Source organism: Mastigoproctus giganteus, chromosome 10 (assembly GCF_048544385.1).
Source record: "Mastigoproctus giganteus isolate SK-2022 chromosome 10, ASM4854438v1, whole genome shotgun sequence".
NCBI classification, from domain to species: Eukaryota; Metazoa; Arthropoda; class Arachnida; order Uropygi; family Thelyphonidae; genus Mastigoproctus; species Mastigoproctus giganteus.
In genome coordinates, this window is record NC_143584.1 from 203,428,511 (window position 1) to 203,445,446 (window position 16,936).

The following is a 16,936-nucleotide window of genomic DNA, read 5'->3' on the forward strand; positions in this document are numbered from 1 at the left end:
GTTCCGGTTTTTCAATTCGGATTTTTGGGGAACAAAAGGCTGCGATTGTTCATCATCACTTTGAAGTGTGTTCGTTTTCATCGGCCACAGTTGCAATACCAGAAATGCTTGCTTCTCATTTTAAAGTTCCTTTTTTAAACCACAAATCCATGGTCATTTATTTTAATGATATTTCTAAATATTGATAATTATCAAAAAAATATTTATACAAGGAAGTGAGTTTAGTTATGCTTACTAGTTTCTGCACTACTACAGAACTAATCTCGTAATTGTGAAGACAGTCCGCACCACCAACACAGTGTAAAAATTCAAGAACATGTCAGCAGAAGGCTACTTTGTGTCATCCACCCAAACGATGCATGATATCGGTTCGCTTCCCCCTCTCCCTCAACCTGTGTAAAAAGTAAAAAAGGTAAACTGCAGCCATTATCAACCCACTGCAGGATGGAAGCCTCCTCAACAATTCATGATGAGGGAAATGGACCATAATCTGCCATGCTGATCCAGTGCGGGTTGGCAGATTGACTGTATTTAGCAGTCAGGGGCTTGAAACCAGTGTACTCAAAGAGCATGTGCCACTGCTCTCCCGCTCCCGGCTACAGAGGCCTGCCTCAATCCGTGTACTCCAAGCTAAATCACATATGAATAGCATATTAGATCACTACATTGCTACTTTTTCATGTATGTCATTACCTCTCTGCATACTTCTCTATGCACAAGCCTGCCAAAATAAAGTGTTCCTTTGTTTATTTGATTATTAGTCTATGCCAGTATATTAATAACTGAAAAAAAAATTATGTCAAAAATTATAATGATACAAAAAACATGTGTGCTACAAATATGCAAAATTTATTTATTTATTTTTATTTTGTTAATAATTAATTACAATTTTTCACGGAACACAGTTTGGGAAATGCTGCCCTAAAGACTGCTCAATGACTGTCAAAAATAATTTGTTTGACAAACAGATATTCTTGGAATTTTTCCATCATTTCATAAGGTGCATTCCTCCTAAGTGGCCAATAATTGTGTTGATGGACTTTCATAGTAGTCATATTTCAGCTGAAACTCTGAAAATTTCATCAGGAAAATACTTTAATTATATTTTTAAAGTGTCCTTTGCATGACACTCTTTCTTGCAGCCCTCCTTTCCTTGTGCAATTTGACTGTATGTGTATAAGGATGATAATAACTTTACTCCTCTAACAAAATTCTTGAATTTTGTTGGAGAAGAAAAGCTATTGAGCATATTAAACAAATCAGAGCAATGCTGACTTGCAGTTTTTATAGAGCTCTTTATGCCTGTAGGAAAGTGCTCCCAATAAAAATGCTAAAATTATTTCAGATAGATCAATATTTTCCCTATTAATAGAAATTGTGTGCCAGAGGATGTTCTTGTAATGTCACAGATTTGTAGACAGCAGCATATGAAACAAAAGGAACTCAACATGAAGAATGTTGTCTTCCCCACTTTTGTGTGAATCTAGAGGTAGAAGAACACTACCAAGTAGGTAAGAGTATCTGTCAAAGATGAGACTCCAACAACATTAGCAAAAATGTTGTCAGAACATATAAGACAAAATCCATAAAAACGTATTTTCCCATGTAATGAGAACATTTGCCAAACAAACATACAGCAGTCACTATAAAAATTGACTGAAATGGGTAGGAATGGATATAGCATTTCCAGTGCAAAGATTGGTTCTGTGTTAAATATACAATTTCAAAAAACTATGTACTTGATTTTGTGTACTTTGGTTCTGAGGAGAATCTGATTAAAAGAGCTATGTTCACAAATAATGATCTTGAAAGCAGTAGTATCTAAGACTAATTGATAATTAGAAATAATTAACAGCTTTTTGTATGAAACAGCATATTGCAGAACTAGCTTGACTATTCCTGGAATTACATGGACTGTACAGTAACTTTTATGTCCTGAGTGCAGAATGTATACTTTGATCAAATTATTCCTTGATACAGAAATAATTCCATTAAGGTGATATTCTTTGAAACTGTATATTAAATTACTTTAAATATTAAAAATCATCAGACTACTTTAATTGATTTATCCTTATTACTGCAAAATTTGCTTAGGTCTCCCTGTCTTAAATAATACTTTATAGAAGATTATAAAATGCTTTTACATACTTAGCCTTAGTGGGAAAACAATTTTTTTATATGTAAATTATTGATCACAGACCAGAAATAAATTTAATATTGGGTTTCATATATCAAAATCTCAGAGCTGATGTATTTACTGTTTTTTATTCATATGTTTTCAACTGATGGATTATCCCTGTTAGAAAAAAGGGAACATGCACATTTCAAATATATACTGCTTATGGTAGGAAGAGGAGTATGTGTGATAGACATACTCTTCTCTGAATGATGTAGCATAAATTAGTGTACATTTTATAAAAAAAAGTTAATCATTCTTTTCTTTTTTTGTTTATATAATTTTGTTTTTATTACATTACAGTATTCTTCTTAGATACTGCTTTCAGCAGTTGCATTCCATACAAGTGGCAGTTGTTCACTGTAGTGCTCAGACTACCTCCCACCATGTCATTCAAAAGCTAGGACAGCTTTGTATGATTGTTAGCTCTCATTCTGGCAGAGTACTACGACCAAAAGATTGTGAACGTTTAGTTCTCTACCTGAAGGATATAAATCTTCCGAAACCTGATAAATGGGGAACTTGTCAATTGATAACTTGGTTACAGCAGGTATGATACTACTACTTTATTGTTGATTATTAAAATGAAACACTTATCAATCTTTTCATAGGACATTAAAAGATGCTGATTACTTATATCAAATAAAGTGAAAATTAACTTATCATCAGGTGTCCTGCTAGTTAGGGCAGCCTGCATCTAGAAATTTCTTTCCACCATTTTCTCTAACCTGGAGTCTGCTTTGTCTTTTCTTTCATTTCTTCTCTCTCTCTCTCTCTCTCTCTCTCTCTCTCTCTCTCTCTCTCTCTCTATATATATATATATATATATATATAGAGAGAGAGAGACCCAAACACTAACTTTCCATTTGTCTACTGTATACCTAAATTCCACAAAACACCTATCAGCTTCAGATTTATTACATCGTGCAGGAATAGTTATGCTAAAACTCCACATAAAAAACTGGCCTATCTACTAAGTATCATCTTCAACAGCATTGATAACCCCAGAGTTATCCGAAATAATAACCCTATTCTAGAATTTCTAAAGCACAATAAACATACCACTGAACATATCAGCACCTATGACTTTAAAAATCTCTTTACTAGCATTCCGCACGATAGTTTAAAACATGTACTCGACCACTATTTCACAGAATATAATAGCCTTTTACCATGCAAGCTGCAATATTGGAACGACTTGACAAATATGTGCATCTTCAAAATTACATCTACAATGGCACCAACATATATAAACAAAAAACTGGAATTGCCATGGGAGCCTGTAGTTCTAGCCTGGTGGCAAATCTGTACCTTCATCACTTCGAAGTTAATATTAATAAAGATATAACCTTTTACAGATATATTGACGACTTAATCGTCTTCAACCATCCCAACTTTCTCACTGATTCTGGAGATGTCTACCCATCGGAATTAGAAATAGTGGCTACCAACATAGATAGCACCAAAACTGCCAATTACCTGGATATTGATATACAGTTCAACAATAATAAGTTAGACACCTTCGTTTACGACAAACGTAACACGTTTGGCTTTAACACCATTAGCCTTACAAACTGGCATTCTAATATCTCTATAAGAATTCAAAAAAATTTAATATTGTCGCAAAGTATGAGATTAGTCAAAATATGCAATAGCGCTGGCTATATAATTAGCACTCTTACAGACTTTAAACATAAATTATCTGTGAATTCCCAAAACGCTTCATAAATATAAACCTACATACTGCTATGTTGATAGCTTTAAAAAAATACCACAATAATCTTGACCACCACCATATTATAACTACTGTTTTGAGAAAGTAACTCTTCCCCCACTGGATTATATCAGATTGACGGTTTATACAGAGCCTGTATATATGTACATAACTAGGCACTGCCTTAGTAGCATATTTAATACAGCTTACGCTCATTGAAAAAGTTGTACCTATATTTGCTTCTAAGGTAGTAATTAATTCTTAGCTTCCTTCTTGCCTCACTCTTCTTTCATTTTTCATGAGAACCTTTTACTACTAGCCTAACATACTGTTGGCCCACAGGCTATCCTGGTTTAAACTATAATATATAATTTTAGCATCCAACCTTTTGCCAGTAAGAGGGCGCTGGCACCATATACTATACCTATATATTTTAACACGTACGCCACAACGTGGTTTTTTCCCGCGTCTCGTCATTGTGGTAAGTTTGCCTTACACGTTATACTACGCCGTAAGTAATCAGGAACTGGCCATTCCTTTCTTCTTCATTCAAGAATATATTTTATTCTTACTTTCCAAATTGGCTGTTTAATTCTATTACAATACCAGGTTCTCTTACTACAAGGGACGGGAAGTTACGCTCCCGGTATGTTCCGACGTAAATTTGCCTTACTACTCTTCCTTCACTTTATCTATATGCTATCTTTTTCTACATTTCATACCTCAAGAACTATTAGAGCAATTCGAGGGGGATTGAGGTAATATTACTTTTCTATCACCTAATCTCCGTTCTCCTTATTTAGCAATAGCTGACTATCTTTTGTCATCCAATAACATGTTATATAGTATTATTGGTTCTTTACTATCACCATTATTTGCTTTTTACTTTGATTTCGTTGTCTGGGCTATCGGTCGGGCTAAAGTCATCTAGCTTGTTAACCACCTTAATTCGTTTACCTCCCTAACTAATTATCTTCTATCCACTATTATATTCTAGTTGAATCTTAACTTAACTTAGTTGTCACCTTACAGATATCCTTATGATATCTATTTACCATTCGTCAGGAATAACAGGCAGATGATAACAGAAACTGATAGCTCGCCAATTGTAGGAGGACACATTGTAAGGGTTAGCCCTCGATAAAGTCCTTTGCAATGTGTCTACCCTATCTTTACTACAATTGGCTTAACATAGTTATTTAGTAATTATCCTTATATATATATATGTTTCATTTTGCATATAACCATCATGTTTCCCTACCAGGTTATTACCATGGACCAGAGACAGCTATGACAGCTATCACAGCACTTAGTTACCACCTGCTCATTCACAATATGTTCATAGATATTAAGACTGATGTAATGTTTTATCTAGACATTGATGGCATTAATCAGCTCTTCTCTCCCTTGTTAGGTTCTTTGTTTAGGTTTTCACTGATTGTATCACCATTATAATTAATTATCTTACGTTTATAACTGTTAACTATTTGCCATATCCACTATATATATATATATATATATATATAAAGTTAATCATGTTGGATATTATCATAGTATTACTTATGCTTAATGCTAATCTTGTTAGATTTTAACATATTTCTTTTATTGAAATCATTTGTGCAACGTAATGCCATTGGATGCATAATCATTATTAATGCCGCCAACTTCATTACAATAAAGCTCACCCACTGGGAAAGCAATATAGCCAAACACATACATGGAAACACCATAAGAAATCAAACAAACAGGTTGTTAAAAATATGCAACAATATAAATAGCACAAAAGAAGCCATTCAAAAACTCATAAAAACACTCATGATAAATAAAATACCCACCCATTACAGGCAGGCAGGCATCATATAAAAACAGCCATACACGCTAACCTAAGAACAAACCACCCTAATGTCAACCCACATACATTCATTGAAAATACTCTAAAAATACCAAAGCAATAAATTATTTTATCCCCATGTTTTAAACGGGTTTATTGCGCTCAGACAAGGCTTGTCGTCTGACTGCACTACAATCTGATACCAAAAAATACCCTCCAAACAAAAATAAAAATACTGACATAATATCACCTAGTAAGAGGCTGTAAATAGCCATACCTTTGGACACATACGTGCTGTTATGCCTTAGAAAAGCTATACCGGCACAGTCCGAGGTATGGCAAAGCAAATGTAAATACATTTATGAAATACATGTATAAATTCCAATGTTAACATATTTCATATAGAATTAACAGCATAACAATCACCAAAGTTGCATCCAACCACTTACAAACCCCCCCATCACAAGCATTAGCATAGGATAACGGGTCCCGAAGCTAATACACCATCACGCCATTGATTACAGTAAGTGTGACTGCATGACAAAACTTTGCTACATATAAAACAATTAGAAGGTGGGTAGTTCCCCCTTTCTAAACTACAACCTTTACTGGACTAGTACGGTAAGTAAGAACCTTCCCATTTTCGGATACATACCTGTAGGGCTTTGTGTCATCTATCCCAGTTTGCTGCATAGAATACTCATAAGAACTAAAAAATTTTAATACAAAAATAAACTGGTATAGGGACAACAGAAACGGGTATGTATGAGGCATTCCATCAGATGGGCCATCGATCTGCTCAAAGCCCCCCGACGAAGTAGGGGATTGATGACCACGTGATGGAATGTATAATATTAAATTGCATTGTAATTTAGAATTTAGTATATATATATATATATATATATGCATAATCATTAATTTTGATAAGATGTTAGCTGCAGGTAATGAAAATTCATCAGGCAATTGTAATGAAAATTCCTTACCATTAGGTAATAAGCTACATAAATATGATATGTTTATAGGCCCTACAGAAGTAAGATAGCCTTTATGGACTAACCTGATCACCTGATCCGTAAGCACACTAATACCTATAGTCAAACACCATTAATCGGAAACATTCCACAATAAGTTGAACGTATAGATAATTATATATATATATATCTCAAGGCTTAGGCATAATGATGAACTAATGAGACTCAGGGCAGAGAAGAAAAATTCATTGGATGCATATAAATTATCAGGCAGAAGATGTGGAAGATATAAACTAGTCTGTAGTCAAGTCACAAAGGAGGTTAGGCAAGTGGCAAAGGGTGCAAAGAAAAACAGCAAAGACTTCTTTACTTATGTAAACACTAGAAGGAAGTGGATTAGTCCACTTGATATCGATAGTTTGACTATTGATAATACTGCTCAGGCAGCTGACAAACTGAATTAATATATTGCATCTACATTCACACATAACGAATGTTTTAGGGAAGTAAATGCCAGAGGTTTATCAATCTGTAACAGAGAGCTAAATGATTTTGTAATAACTGAAAGGAAAGTGGAAGAGAAATTGTTGAAGTTAAACAGAAGAAAGCAGGGGATGGATGGGATCTATCCAGTTATATTGAGGGAGTCAGCAAAGGAAGTAAGCAAACCCTTAGCCATAATTATGAGAGAACCTTTGAATTCAGGGGAGGGTCCTGCACTGGAGATGTGCAAATGTATCCCCAATTCGCAAGGGGGATCAAAGGGTGACAAGAATAATTACAGACCTGTTACTTCAACTTCTGTTCCAGAAAAAATAATAGAATCACTGGTTAAAGAAGTAATACAGGACCATCAAGGCTGCAGTTATACTTCAGACACAGCATGGGTTTGTTAAGGGGAAATCTTGTCTGACCAATCTGATTGGATACTACGATGGAGTCACAAAGGAACTGGATGCAAAAAGTAATTTTAATATCATATACTTGGATTTCAGAACAGTTTTTGATATTGTTGCACATAAAAGACTGCTGTACAGATTGGAGCAATATGCTATTAAGGGCAAGTTGTTTCTATGGATAAAGGGATGATTGAATAGGAGAAGACAGAGAATGGTAATCAATGGATGCTACTCTCGATAGACTAATGTTATTAATAGAGTTCCAAGGGTTTGGCATTGGGCCAATTGTTGTTTTCTATATTTATCAGTTAAACTTATGAAGGCATATCAGGCTTAATATCCAAGTTTGCAGATGATACAAAGGGAAGGTGGTTAAGGACAGTAATAACAGTATGCTACGGCAACAGGATCTAGAAAAGTTAGGCAGATGGGCTGAGAAATGACAACTGAAGTTTAACATTGACTAATGCAAAGTACTGCATGTGGGTAGCAGTAACCCCACAATAACATACCAACTCTGTAGTAGTACTCAGGATAGTGTAAAATGGAAATGACCTGGAGGTAATTGTGCATTCAGATATGAAGTTTCCTGAACAGTGCAGACAGGCTGCTAGGACAGCTCATGGGGTGTTGTTAATGATATACAAGAATTTTTCTAGCAGAGATAAGGAGGTGATTATCCCATTGTAGACTGAGTGGACAGAAATCGTGGGATACCTACATAGTAACAGGTAGGCCCACCTTTTGCCCAGATAAGGGCAGTCACACAGCGAGGCATTGAGTTGACTAGTTCACAGAAGCATTCCATCCATGCTTGCTGCACCACTGTCCATAATTCCATTGCATTCCTGGGTGGAAGATCTAAAGCTCGAACAGACCTTTCCACAGTATCCCAAAGATGCTCCACAGGATTCATGTCTGGCGAATGGGGAGGCCATTGCATGGTGGTAAATTCTGCAGAATGTTCTTTGAACCATGTTCTGGTCACCACAGCTCTGTGGGGAGGCACATTGTCCTGCTGGAAAAGTCCATTGCTCTCTCTGGATGCACTATGACCATGAAGGGATGTAGATGATCTACAAGAATGAACATGTAACCTGGATTGTTCAGAGATGCATCTAGACGTACCAGAGGTCCCAACATGTGCCAGTTGAACACGCCCCAGACCATTCCCAACCATCCACCTGACTGAACAGTTCCTTGTTGACATGACAGGTGCATAGCTTTGTGCAGTTTCCGCCAGATATGCACCCTCCTGTCCACTCGAAATAACTGGAAACTGCACTCATTGGACCAGGAGACCCATCTCCAATCATCCAAGGTCGAGTGCCAATTTTTTTTGCCCAGTTGAGGCAGAGTCCTGTGTCATGGTGTTAGCAATTGGACTCTGGTGGGTCAGCGGCTCCCTCCCATAATCTATTGCAGCTAATGATCACCTGATGACCTTGGTGGAGATGTTTCTGGCACCTACCTCGTTGACATCAGCAGTGATTTGTGCCACTGTCGCTCGATGGTTAGCTGAAACAGTGTGATAGACGTCAATGGGCACGTTCATCCACCACCTTTCTCCACCCACAGAGCTATCCACAATGAGACGTTATTCCGGAAATGGCATATTCCTGATACACTGTTGAATGGGGATAGTGCAGTTTCTGTACCACCTACGTGATAGAATAACCCATGCATCGGGCATCCACTATCATCCCTCTTTCAAAGTCGGTTAACTCACGATGTTTATCCATACTGACATTGAATTACCATCTATGCGAATGCAGTTTACCTATATACCTGCCAAGCAGTGGGTTCGTCCACTAGCGAGAAGGGTGACAGCATCGCGTTGCTCAGGAACCAGGTATCCCATGAATTCTGTCCTTTCAGTGTATAAGGCAATGGTCAGGCCACATCTTGAATACTGCATGCAGGACTGTAGGCCTCATTTTTGGAAGGATGAAAAATGAGTACAGAGAGGGGTAATGAGAACAAAAGGGTGCTCTTACCAAGAAAGGCTTCAGGTCTGCAAATTGCAGCATCTGGAGAGTAGGCACCTATGAGGTCATCTGATTGATGTGTTTAAGGTTCTGAATGGATTGAGCAAGCTCATTTCTAATGGGATTCTTCTTCTTCTTCTTGATCAGACTACACATATGAGGGGGCATAAATTCAAATTGAGGAAGGACGGTTGCAGAATAGATGTGCAGAAATTTGCATTTAGCCAGTGTGTCAGATTGCTAGACCAAACTTCCATCTGTTGTTGTGGAAGCTGATAGCTTAAATAAATTCAAGAAAGAACTGGAGCAAATGAATAGGTGAAATGGGAAGTGTTTCTTTATTTTTATTTTTGGCTGATGCTGTATAAGCTTGTTTTCTTGCATCATTTGCCACTAGTAATGCTAATTTCTCCCAAGCCCAATATTGTTTTTCAGGTAATTAAAGCTTAATTATTTTGATTTACGTAGATTGTTTGTTATTTGGTTTTTAGGAGCATTAGCAACTAAGGCCATATTGCTCCGGGAATATGCAGTGGTCATTCCCTGACCTTTCTGCATCCTCCGTATTTGGTGGTGACTGGCTCGAACCTCGGTCTAATCAAGAAGTGTGTGCTACGCACTGCTGCTCCTTCCCACCTGGCTATGGAGGCGCCCATTTACATAGATTAATAGTATACAAAACAGTGTGTCAGAAACAAAGTATCAATGTGTCAAAACAAAGTATTTAATAAATAATAAATGCTATTCAGTTCAGTACAGTTTATAAGCTCATCAACATAAATAATGAAGTTTCATCAGTTCATTTGTTTAACTGAATGGATGAAACTTAGAAAAGTTCTTTGTGATTACCAGTAGCAACAATCAATCTTGTGAGATTCATTACACTTGTAAACATTTTAAAATACTATTGCTGTGATTTAATCAATAATCGAAAGCACATTTTCAGTTTACATTTCTGATATTTACAATTTTGTATTCACTTTATAGGTAGTGACATATCATGGATTCTATGATGAGAATTTAGAGTGGATAAGTGTTGAAGGAATACAGATTGTTGGAAGTTTAAATTTTGGTAGTATGTTAGGCAGGCATCAGCTGACATCAAGGTTCACTTCAGTGGTTAGAATTTGTGCAGTTGAGTAAGTACATTTTATGTAGTAAGAGCTGTTCAAATAAGCATGAATTTTATTATATTATAATAATAAAAATTAATATTTTCATAATTAGCATAAGAATGATGCTATTTATGAGTAGTATCAATATTAATAATGGCAAGAAATGCAAGAAAGCAAGCTTATACAATATAAGCCAAGAAAAAAAAAAAATCCAAATTTTTTTTTTTTTTTTTTGGCTTATAGGTCCTGGCTAAGGTCCTGGTTTTTATCGGAGTGATGGTGTAATGGTAACAGTCCATCAAAAGCAATTCCCTATTAATATTTGGTGTTCTTTATCGATGGTGATCAAATTATAATCTAAGCTTAATTATAAAATAACACACAAGAGTAAGAGATACAAAAATCATAATGCTACAATAATCTTGCTTATTTTAAGCAAGTAAAATCTACCCTATTTTAAATTAGGTGGCTGCAGTGAGACCACTGCAGTCACCCTTATGTACTATGTGATACAGTTATATTATAAAATCAGATTTGTATTGCTATAAACTAATATTTTATAGACCTAATAAAAAAATTTCTGATATTAATTATATTCCTACAAAGCTACATAGAAACCTAACCAAGTAGTTTTCATAAAGGTGATTGCATTGGTCTCAGTTTTTAAATTCTATACAGGTGGATCATCTGATAATGTTACCAACAACAAATTCTAATGGAAATCATTCAGTGAAGTAATCATAGAAGCTACTAGATTTTTCATACCAACTAAGAAATGCCATTCCAGGCTTAAGCTTAAACAAATGTTAGACCAGTGGATGAGGCTTGTGGCAAAGAAATAAAATGCATGGGATACATATAACTTATCAGGTGATACAGAAACCTATAGTAGATATAAACTAGTTTGTAATCAACTAATTTATAATCAAATTTGATTATAAACTAGTTTTTGAATTTAAACTAGTTTGTAATCAAATCACAAAATAGGTTAGGCAAGCTAAGGCAGATTACAAGACATCTGTGGCAAAGAATGCCAAGAAAAGCAGCAAAGACGTTACTTATGTTAAGAGTAGAAGGATGGGTTGAATCACATTGGTCCACTTCGTGTTGATAGTTCAGCTGTTGATTATCCAGCTCAGGTTGCTGACAAACTGATTAGGTATTTTGCATCTACATTCGTGCAGGAGGAGTTCTTTAGGGAGGGAAATGCCAGAGGTTTATGAATATTTTACAGGAAGCTAAATGATTTTGAGATAACTGAAAGGAAAGTGGAAGAGAAATTGTTGAAGCTTAACATAAAAAAGTACCTGGGGTGGATGGGATCTAACCAGTTATATTAAGGGATGCAGCAAAGGAGGTAAGCAAATCCTTAGTCATGATTATGAGAGCATCATCTTTGGATTCAGGAGAGGTCCTTATGTACTAGAAGTGTGCAAATGTATACCCAGTTCTCAAAGGGGGATCAATAGATGACATGAGTATTATAGACCTGTTAGCTTACATACAGGTTAGTGTGATAACATCATTTCAGTACATAGCCAACTACTTAAGTAGTTACAAATTGGTATCATTTAAGTATATCTCATATTGTGAATACCTTCACAACGAGTTAGTAGTAGTAGTGGCATGTGATGCAAGAAAGCAAGTGTATTAGCTTATGTAGCATCAGCCAAAAAAAAATCACACCACTCCCTCCAAATGCCTGTCCAATTCCTCCTTAAATTTATTTAACCTATCAACTTCCACAATACCAGATGGAAGTTTGTTCCAGCAATTAACCACTCGCTAGCTAAAGGCAAATTTCCGTACATCTATTCTACATCTGTCTTTTCTTAATTTGAATTTATGCCTCCTTAGGTTCGTAATCTGAACAAGTGGAAGGATCCCATCAGAATTCAGCATACTCAACCCATTCAAGGCCTTATGCACCTCAATCAGATCACCGCGCAGGTGCCTAGTCTCCAGCCACTGCAATTTGCAGAACTTAAGCCTCTCTTGGTAAGAGGATCCCTTCATTCCCCTCACCAATCTTGTTGCCCTTCTCTGTACACGTTCAAGCAAATCTACATCCTTCCTAAAATGAGGCCTCCAGACCTGTATACAGTACTTAAGGCGTGGCGTGGCCTAACCATTGCCTTATACAGAGGGACAATCATCTCCTTTTCCCCGCTACCAAAATTCCTATATATCATTGACAAAACCCCATGACCTGCCCTGGCAACCTGTCTGCACTGCTCAGAAAACTTCATATCTGACTGCACAATTACTCCCAGGTCTTTTTCATTTTCTACCACGTTAAGTGTAGTACCACACAGTTGGTATGTTTCTCTGGGGTTACTTCTACCCATATGCAGTACTTTGCATTTGTCAAGGTTAAACTTCAGTTGCCACTTCTTAGGCCATCTGCCCAAATTATCTAGATCCTGTTGCAGTAGCACACTGCCATTACTGTCATTAACAACCCTGCCAACCTTTGTATCATCTGCAAACTTCGACACTAAGCCTGATATACCTTCATCAATATCATTGATAAATATACAAAACAACAGAGTACCCAAAACCGAACCCTGTGGGACTCCACTAATAACATTAGTCCACGAAGAGCAGCACCCATTGATTACCACCCTCTGTCTTCTCCCACTCAACCATCCTTTTATCCATTGTAGCAACTTACCCTTAATACCATTCTGCTCCAATTTGTACAATAGTCTTCCATGCGCAACAGTGTCAAAAGCTTTCCTGAAATCCAAATATATGATACCAAAATTATTTTTTGCATCCAGTTCCTTTGTAACCACATCATAATATTGCTCATAATATCATGAGTTACCATGATATTGCTCTACCCTGAATAAGTAACGCTTCACCATAGGAGAAGACTATTGTTACTTATTCTCAGCGGATACCACCACACATATGACACCGTTTCGGAGCTTATTGGCTCCTCATCGGTGGGTGGGCAGATACCCCAGTGTTACAATGATGACAACTCAGTTGCGAAGTATAACTCCACAATATGAGCGATGCCTGATGGTGTAAGGTAGTTTAGATTACAATTTAATTTAAATGTCATATGGGAGTGGTATCCACCAAGAATAAGTAACAATAGGCTTCTCTTATGGTGAAGCATTACCTATTCGAGGTAATGCAATATCATAGTAACTCGTGACAATATGAGATATACTTAAATGATGCCAATTTGTAACTAATTAATAGTTGGCTATGTGCAGAAATGATGCTATTGCACTAACTTATACGTAAATTAACTTCTTTCTTAACCTGAGGCTCTAGCCCTAAATTATGTTGTAATCTAAAAGATCTGTTAGCTTAACTTCGTGGATTAATGTTATTAGTGACGTCTCCTGGAATTCAGTGCTAGGACCATTGTTCTTTTCTATATTTATTAATGATGAAGGTATATCAGGCTTAAAATATAAGTTTGCAGATGATACAAAGGTTGGCAGAGTGATTGATGACAGTAATCAGCGTTAGCTGCTGCAATAAGATCTAAAAAAAATTATGCAGATAGACTGAAAAATGGCAGTTGAAGTTTAACTTTGACAAATGTAAAGTACTGCATGTGAGTAACTGTAACCCCATATTAACATACCAACTTTTCCATTTTCCACTTGAGTTAGTAGAAAATGGAAAAGACACCAGAGGTAATTTTGCAGTCAGATATGAAGTTCTCTGAGCAATGCAGACAGGCTGCCACAAAAACTCAAAACTCGTGGAGTTTTGTCTATGATATACAGGTATAAGGAAGAATATATCTTGTTCTATAAGGCAATGGTTAGAGTGCATCTTGAGTACTGTATGCAGACCTGGAGACCTCAGTTTAGGACGGATGTAGATCTGCTTGAACTGGTGAGAGAAGAGCAACTAAGTTGATGAAGGAAACGAAAGGGTGGTCTTAACACAGGCTTCAGTTCTGCAAATTGCAGAATCTGGAGGCTGGGCACCTGCAAGATGATCTGATTGAGGTGCTTAAGACTTTGAATGGATTGAGGAAGCTCAGTGCTGATGACATTCTTCCTCTTGCTCAGACTACATGCATGAGGGGTGCTAAATTCAAATTGAGGAAGGCTGGTGCAGAAGTTTGCCTTTAGCCAGCAGGTGGTTGATTGTTGGAACAAACTTCCATCTGATCTTGCAGAAATGGACAGTTTAAATAAATTGAAGGAGGAATTGGACAAATTATTGGAGGAGATCAACAAGTAATATGGGAGGAGAGTTTTTTTTTTTTTTTTTTTTTTGTTGATACTTTATAAGCTTGCTTTCTAGCATCATTTTCCTCTACTGCTACTACTAATAATAATATCGTACCTATGTTAATACTGTATTAGTGGTGGCAAAATCAAGCATTACTTATATATGCAACAATATTATAATAAAGGAGTTCTTAAGATTAGCAGTATTTTTAGCCTTTTTTTTTTTTTTTTTTTTTTAATAACTACTTTCTAAAATACTCTAGTGTGTTGGAAAGAGCTCTGCTATAGAATCTACTGTTTTTATAAACATTTTGATGTCGTATTTTGTTTTAAATGATTTATGATTTAATGGAATTTTTCTTTAATCTTTGTTTCCAAACCTTTTAAAAATCACATATACATGGTGTTTCTAAAGTGATGGTCAATAATTTAAAGGTGAACTGTACAGACTACAATATGCAAAAAAAGCCTAGTAAACATGGGTCCCTAAGTGAATTGTTTTTGAGATATTGCACATTTCTAGTTGTGATCCACCACTGACAAGGTGAACTGTACAGAGTTGGGATCCACCACTGACTTGTTTGTTTAGGTTAGGTTATGCTCATTCTCTCCCTTTCCCCTCTCTCAATGCTCTGAGATGTAGCAGGCATACTAGTACTTGTCAAAGGATAGTCAATGTGGAAAGAGGTTACAGCAACGAAGAGTACTTAAATCCGGCACCTCCATAGCCAGGTGGGAAGGAGCAGCGGTGCGTAGCACATGCTTCTTGATTAGACCAGGGTTCGAGCCCGTCACCACCAAATACGGAGCATGCAGAAAGGTCAGGAAATGACCACCACATATTCCCGGAGCAATATGGCCTTAGTTGCTAATGCTCCTAAAAACCAAATAACAAACAAACAAACAGTACTTAAATCCTATGGATTTTTGTATCTGAGGTCATAAAAAAAGCTTGTTGTACACTTCTGACATTAACACAGTTGAGGAATTGCAGTGTCAGGTTGAAGGAGCCTTTCAGCAAATCAGAAATGACCCATGAATGCCTGAGAGGATTCGCAACTCAATGCAGAGAAGACTACAAAGCTGCATACAGATGCAAGGACAACATTTTGAACACCTTTTGTAACATCCTGTAACATGTAACGTCTGTAAAATACTGTGGTGTTGAAACCGAAAATTAAAAATGTATTATCTTATGTTTAATAAAACCACTCTTAGCAAAGGATTCACAGCTTTTTGCTAAACTAGTGCTCCCATAGTCAGTGGCAGATCTTAATAGAAAATGTGCATTATCTCGAAAACAGTTCATTTGCGGCCTGATGTTCACTGGGACTTTTTTGCTTATTTTAGTTTGTACTTTTCACCTTTAAATTATTGACCATCATTTTTGAAATACCCTGTATATTGAAGCTAGTGAGGTAATATAATGGATTAAAGAATGTTCAGAACTGAATATGATTTTAATAAAGTTTATACTGTCTTGAAATCAGTAGCTAGTTCTGTAATAAAGGTAATAATAAAAAATTTTATTATTGCTTTTTTATTATTACAGAATATTTAAAAATATTCTGTAGTAATAAAATAATCCTCTTGAACAAAAATAGTGGAACTCCTCTCCTGACCCTTTGGAATCTGTTAATCTCTCATAATGTTGGATTTGATTAAACAGTTTTGTTATTATATAACTAGTTATTTTGAGAAATTTTTGTAATTTTGAGTTTTTATATATTTGAGCAGTTACCCCGATAAAGAAGAACTTCAGATTATTTACACAGCTTACCTTCAGACTGTTTTGCATCATAAACTTCCTAATCATCCTGTCTGGAATAATATTAGTAGAATTCAGCAGTTAGCAGACTGCATGGTTCAGCTGCTAGATCAAGTGAGTATTGGATCTTCTTTATCTAGTGAATATTGAATCTTCTTCTTCATAAAATGAGTATTTAATCATCTGCTTTATCAATGAGTATTGAATCTTCTTTATCAAGTGAGTACTATTTCTTTCTTTTTAAAGCAGAATTGGATTGTCAC

At 36.2% G+C, this 16,936-nt stretch overlaps 1 protein-coding gene across 1 annotated transcript in view; it reads left to right on the forward strand.

Moving 5' to 3' along the window:
- The window catches only part of btv (dynein cytoplasmic heavy chain beethoven), a 696,240-nt gene that overhangs the window by 367,023 nt on the left and 312,281 nt on the right, over positions 1 to 16,936 (forward strand). Inside the window, exons 37-39 of the mRNA XM_090384033.1 lie at positions 2,480 to 2,726; positions 10,567 to 10,718; positions 16,643 to 16,787. Of these exons, the coding sequence (XP_090240159.1) occupies positions 2,480 to 2,726; positions 10,567 to 10,718; positions 16,643 to 16,787 (544 nt within the window). The remainder of the gene's footprint in view (positions 1 to 2,479; positions 2,727 to 10,566; positions 10,719 to 16,642; positions 16,788 to 16,936) is intronic.